General features: G+C 38.1%; 1 protein-coding gene across 1 annotated transcript in view; it reads left to right on the forward strand.

The window, feature by feature from the left end:
- The window catches only part of Dennd4c (DENN/MADD domain containing 4C), a 105,505-nt gene that overhangs the window by 26,156 nt on the left and 73,099 nt on the right, over positions 1-6,250 (forward strand). The window contains exons 7-8 of the mRNA XM_013020762.1: positions 1,125-1,269; positions 5,923-6,098. Coding sequence (XP_012876216.1) covers positions 1,125-1,269; positions 5,923-6,098 — 321 coding nt within the window. The remainder of the gene's footprint in view (positions 1-1,124; positions 1,270-5,922; positions 6,099-6,250) is intronic.

Genomic DNA, 6,250 nt, shown 5'->3' on the forward strand with positions numbered 1-6,250 from the left:
ACTTTCCTGCCTGGGCTGGCTTTGAACCGTGATCCTCAGATCTCAGCCTCCTGAGTAGCTAGGATTACAGGTGTGAGCCACTGGTGCTTGGCTTGTGTCCCTTATCTTTTACTCTCAAGACTGGCATTCTGCCACTTGAGCCATACTCCACTTCCAGTTTTTGTTTTTGTTTTTAAATTTATTTATTTATTTTTTATTTGTGAACATACTGTACAGAGGGGTTACAATTACATGGGCAGGATAATGCGTACATTTCTTACCAAGCATTGCAGCCTCCTCCTTTGGTTTACCCTTCACATCCCTTCCCAGCCTCCCCCCTCCCCCCCACTTCCAGTTTTTTGGAGATAAGAGTCTTATAGTTTTTCCTGATCAGGGTGGCTTTGAACCATGATCCTTAGATCTCAGCCTCCTGAGTAGCTAGGATTACAGGTGTTAACCACCAGCACTTGACTTTCCTCAGTTCTTTATCTTTATTTATTTATTTATTTTTGGTTGGTCATGGGGCTTGAACTCTGGACCTGGGTGCTGTGCCTCAACTCTTCAGCACAAGATGAGGGCTCTACCACTTGAGCCACAGCACCACTTCTGGCTTTTTCTGTTTATGTGGTGCTGAGGAATCAAACCCAGGGCCTCATGTATGTGAGGCAAGCACGCTACCTTCCCAGCCCGGAAATAATTTTTAATACAGTGGTTTTATTTATTTATTTTGGTTATGGGGTTTAACTCTGGGTGCTGTCCCTAAGCTTTTTTTGCTCAAGGGTAGTGCTATACCACTTAGAGCCACAACTCCACTTCCAGCTTTTAGGTGGTTAATTAGAGATAAATCTTACCACCTTTCTTGCTCAGGCTGGCTTTGAATTTGATCCTCAGATCTGAACTTCCTAAGTAGCTAGGATTATAGGCTTGAGCCAGCAGTGCCTGGCATAATGTTTTTAAGAAGTTTCAATTGATCATGTCTGTTTATGAATGTGGTGCATCTTGATTATCATTACCCTTCTCCCCATCTCTCAACCCTCTCACCGTCTCGTTACCTCATTCTGTTTGCACATATGTACATTGCATGTTTAGGAAATAGTTTCATAAATTTTCCAAAGTAGTTCATAACCTCCTTTTCTTTTATCTAGTGGAGCCAACTTTAGCACTTTGCTGATGAACCTGGGTCCTGAGAACTGTGCAACACTGCTGCTCTTGGTTTTACTGGAGAATAAGATTCTGCTGCATTCTCTTAGGCCAGCTGTCTTGACTGGGGTAGCTGAGGCTGTTGCTGCTGTAAGTATAGAATTTTCCTTTTAGGACAAAATTAACTGACAGAATTTGTATTATTAAGACAAATCTTCAAGAAAAGCAGCTTTGGAAATTACTGTCCCAGTAAAAGTTCAACTTAACTATAATCGAGTTGCAAAGAAAAATAGGAAGGATGAAAAAAAAAAAGGTGATTTCCATTTGAGAAAAAGGATTAATTTCTAGTTTTTTTATATTACAAGAGTTGTCCCCAAAGTAGATATAAAACTTGTAAACCAAATATCATGTTGCATGACTGAAATCTCACTATTGGGAGGTTGAGGCAGGAGGATTGATATAAACCTGCATTACAAATTGAGATGTCTCCAAAACAAGACAAAATCTTATAAATGAAGCTGGTCATATTAATGGAGAAGTGCTGACTAATTTCAGCTTACATCAGCATTTGAATTACATGATTTCTGCTCATTGGAACTCTACCCCCCCCCCCCCCCCGAGGCCTGAGGCTTGAACTGTGGGCCTGGGTACTGTCCCTGAACTACTTTTGCTCAAGGCTAGCACTCTACCACTTAAGCCACAGCACCACTTCTGCCTATTTCTGTGATTTAATTGGACATAAGAGTCTCACAGACTTTCCTATCTGGGCTAGCTTTGAACTATTATCTTCATATCTCAGTCTTCTGAGATCTGAAGCCACTGGTGCCTGGCTGGTTTGTTTTTTAGACAGTCCTCAATATATAGCCCACTGTGGCCTGGCCCTAACCTGGCCTTGACTATTATTATCTCAAGCATAACCATGATGCCTGGTCTCTTTCCCCCATTTTAAGAATATTAGTATCATGAAAGTAAGGACCTTCTTATTTATTCCCAGAACTTACTCTAGCTGCCTAGCATGGAGTAGGCACTCAGTATTTGTTTAAAAAGAGAAGAAAAGAAAAAAAAAAAACCCAAGTAGTTGGAGTAGAAGATACTCATTATCTGACTCATGTAATTGTAATCCCTCTGTACATCAACTTTAAAATAACAATAAAGCACAGTAAAAAATAAAAAAAAAAGCAAAAGAGTTGATGAGAGGAGTTTCCAACCCCCATAAAAAAAAACAACAAAACAAATACTTGTATACTCAGTAAGTATTGGTATGTCTCCAAGAGAAATATTGCTAAAACTAAAAGTGATAGTGGCATAATGTGGCTTATGAGCATGCTCATTAAGTATTCTTTTCTTTTCTTTTCTTTTCTTTTTTTTTTTTGGTCCAGTCATGGGGCCTAAACTCTGGGCCTGGGCGCTGTCCCTCAGCTCTTCAGCTCAAGGCTAGCGCTCTACCACTTGAGCCAAAGTGCACTTCCAGCTTTTTACTTTTTGCTTATGTAGTGCTGAGGAATCGAACCCAGGGCCTTAGGCATGCAAGGCAAGCGCTCTACCACTAAGCCACCTTCCCAGCCCCAAGTATTATTTTCTAACTGGGAATGTTGATGACACCTAGCACACTGGATGGCAAGTTTGAAGTCATCTTAGGTTTTGTAGTGAGTTCAGGGCTAGTCTGGTCAATATAGTGAAAATATCTTTAACAGTCAAATAGACCAACAAACAAAAGGTATTACTTTTCCAGGTTTCCATCCTTGCATATGAAAGCAAAAGTTGTTATAATGAGATATTAATGAACTGATCAGGTTCAGAAAGTTCCCACTCAAATACTTCTTCCTAAAATATTAGTGGTTATTTATGTCCTTTTGCTAGAATCTTTGTGGCCCAAGTTTTTGACTGATTTCCACAATACAATGCAAGATCAAGTGAGAAAAATGCAAAGAAGAATTGGTAAAATTATAATAAATGCAAGATTTTACAGGTTTTTGTAGCTAATATTGGAGTCCTGTCTGAATTTTAGGCAAAACCATTAGTAAATCAGGATTTGGTGTTTAGGCAGGTTGTCATTTGAAGAGGAATGATGACAAAGTAATAGTTTCAGAAGGAAAAGAATTAAAATATGAAAAAAGTTAATGGGGGTGCTGGGAAGGTGGCTCAGTGGTAGAATGCTTGCCTTGCATGCACGAGGCTTTGGGTTCAATTCCTCAGCACCACATAAGCAGAAAAAGCTGGAAGTAGCGCTTTGGCTCAAGTGGTAGGGCGCTAGCCTTGAGCTGAAGAGCTGAGGGACAGTGCTCAGGCCCAGAGTTCAGGCCCCATGACCGACCCAAAAAAAAAAAAAAGTTAATGGGCACTCATAGCAAAGATTGATGTGCATTTTTTTTTTTTTGTGCCAGTCCTGGGACTTGAACTAAGGGCCTGGGTGCTGTCCCTGAGCTTCTTTTGTTCAAGGCTAGTGCTCTATTACTTGAGCCATAGTTCTAGTTCTGGCTTTTTTGATGATTAATTGGAGATAAGAATATCATGGATCTCAGCCTTCTAGGATTATAGGTATGAGACATCGGTGCCTGGCCCTTACCTGCTTTTTTTTTTTTTTTTTTTTAAATCTCCCTGTTTATGAAGGCATTGTAAAAGTCGAAAAGTATAGAGAAGGATGTCATATTTCTAAGAGCTTCTTAGTTGCAGATGTAATTTATCTTTGGTTGAATAAATAACAGTGTTCGCTCAAGGCAATCTTAAGTTCTTATAGAATCTCATGGGAGTGTTTCTCTTCCTTAGCAATTTGATCTCTTTTTCTAGGACTCCTCCTCCTTGTTCACTCTCCTGTCACACTGCCTTTTTGCTATTTTTGGGGCAGTCCTTATGCCTTAAGGCCTTTGCTCTAGTTGGTTCTACTATTTGAAGCATTCATCTGGCAGATATCCTCTCTTTGGCTAAATTCCTTACCTTCAGATTTGAGCTTAGTTATCACTTTGTTTTGAGCCCTATCCTGTTTGTCTAATACACCTGCTTTTACTCTCACTCTAAACTTTACCCATCTTTATTTAACTTTAATTTTCCTTTTTCCCATAGCACTATCATTTTCAAACATAGTATTTATCTCAAACATGTATCATTATTTTTGTTTATTTTTTATGTCTTCCTGTCAGACCAAGTATCAGCAAACTATGGTCAAAACCTGCCTTCTAGGATTTTTGCTAATAATGAAATTATATTGGACATAGACCGCTATTTGAATATTACCTATTACAATATTACCAATTATTGTATTTATGCACAACAACAGAATTGTAACAGGGACTACAAGGCCTAAATTGTTTGTAAAAAACTAGACTGTGAAGAGGACAGGAATCTTTGTTTTATTCACTGTTATAAGAACACAGCTTATTAAGATAAGTGTTAATGTATTTGTTAAGTCAATAATTGAATACAAAAAACAATCTCAATCCTGAATAATGGTGTGTAATTGGCTATAAATGCTAGAGGCTTTTCTTTGTGATGAGTGATGATTGAGAAAGGTGAGAAGAACTGAACAAAATCTTGAAAGACAGCAAGAATTTTGTAGTAGGAAAAAAAATCAATTATTAAAATTTCAATATTAGCTGGTTATTAAAAAAAATCTTTATGTAAACCCCTCTCCTTTTCCTTTTGTACTAATCCTGGGCTTGAATTCAAGTCCTAGGCACTGTCCCTTGAGCTTTTGTGTTCAAGGCTAGCCCTGTACCACTTCAACCACAGCTCTACTTCCAGGTTTTTGGAGCTTTTTTGGAGCTTGTTTTGGAGTTTTTTTGGGCTTTTAAACCATGGTCCTTAAATCTCAGCCTCCTCTGAGTAACTAGGGTTATAGGCTTGAACCACTGGCACCAGCTTATGAAACCCTTTCTAAAGCACAAAGGGCTTTGTTATAGAAAATTGGTAAAACTTCTTGTTTTTTTTTGGTTGTGGGACTTGAACTCTGGGCCTGGGTGCTGTTCCTGAGCTCTTCAGCTCAAGCTCTACCACTTGAACCACAGCACCACTTCTGGTTTTCTAGTGGTTTATTGGAGATAAGAGTCTCTCAGACTTTCCTCCCCAGACTGGCTTTGATCTCAGCCCCCTGAGTAGCTAGGATTACAGGTGTGAGCCACCAGTGCCTGGCTGGTAAAACTTCTTGAGGTATGTTTTGTACTATTTTTCAGAGGCCAAGCTTGACTGAAATTGAGGTAAATTTTTTTGATTATATTAAATATTTACTTCAACAGTTAAAAAATTTTGCTTGAAATCTTCAAGTGATTGTTGTCATTCCCCAGAGAATCATTAACTTTATTTTTAAAATTATTTTTGATGTGGTGCGTAGGATTAAACTTAGATTTCAAGTACATTAAGCACATATCATGGTGCATACCCCTAGCCCACATTAATTTTTTTTATTGCTTTTGTTTTTCAATTATTGTTGCTCTTAGTTTAATTTTGGTCAGAGTTTAATATTAACAATCTCAAAATGAATAAATTTAAAAAGCATAAGTTTATGATTTTGGTGGCAGTTTTATCTCTCTTCTTTGACTCTTTCCATAGAAAGGGAATGTGGATTTTATATAGGTTTGAGAAGAATTAACGTGGAAAGAGCTGTTGGCATTTTTATTGTGTGCTTGTGATCATTGACATGCTTGAATTTTTTAATTTCATTGGCTTATCATATTAAGTATTTCATAGTTGTATTTTTTAGAATGAAGTTTAAAGTTAAAAAGAGACTTCTGCTTTTCAGTAGTCCTTTTTCAGTAGTATTAGTTGATTATCATTGCAAATTTGGTTAATTTTTTAAAACTTTTTCCCCAGATGATCTTTCCATTTCAGTGGGAATGCCCATACATTCCCCTTTGTCCTCTGTCACTGGCTGCAGTGCTTAGCGCACCCTTTCCATTCATAGTTGGAGTTGACTCAAGGTATTTTGATCTTCATGACCCACCACAAGATGTTGTTTGCATTGACTTGGATACAAACATGTTGTATGTGTAAGTTGACTTGTTTTATATTATCTCCCTGAATAATTTTCACAATAGTACAGCTTTTTTAAAACATCTAGAAATATGCTAGGGGGAGGATTCTTTTCTTTTCCTTCCTTCCTTCCTTCCTTCTCTCCTCTCCTCTCCTCTCCTCTCCTCTC

The sequence above is a fragment of the Dipodomys ordii genome, unplaced genomic scaffold (assembly GCF_000151885.1).
Source record: "Dipodomys ordii isolate 6190 unplaced genomic scaffold, Dord_2.0 Scaffold53, whole genome shotgun sequence".
Taxonomy (NCBI): Eukaryota; Metazoa; Chordata; class Mammalia; order Rodentia; family Heteromyidae; genus Dipodomys; species Dipodomys ordii.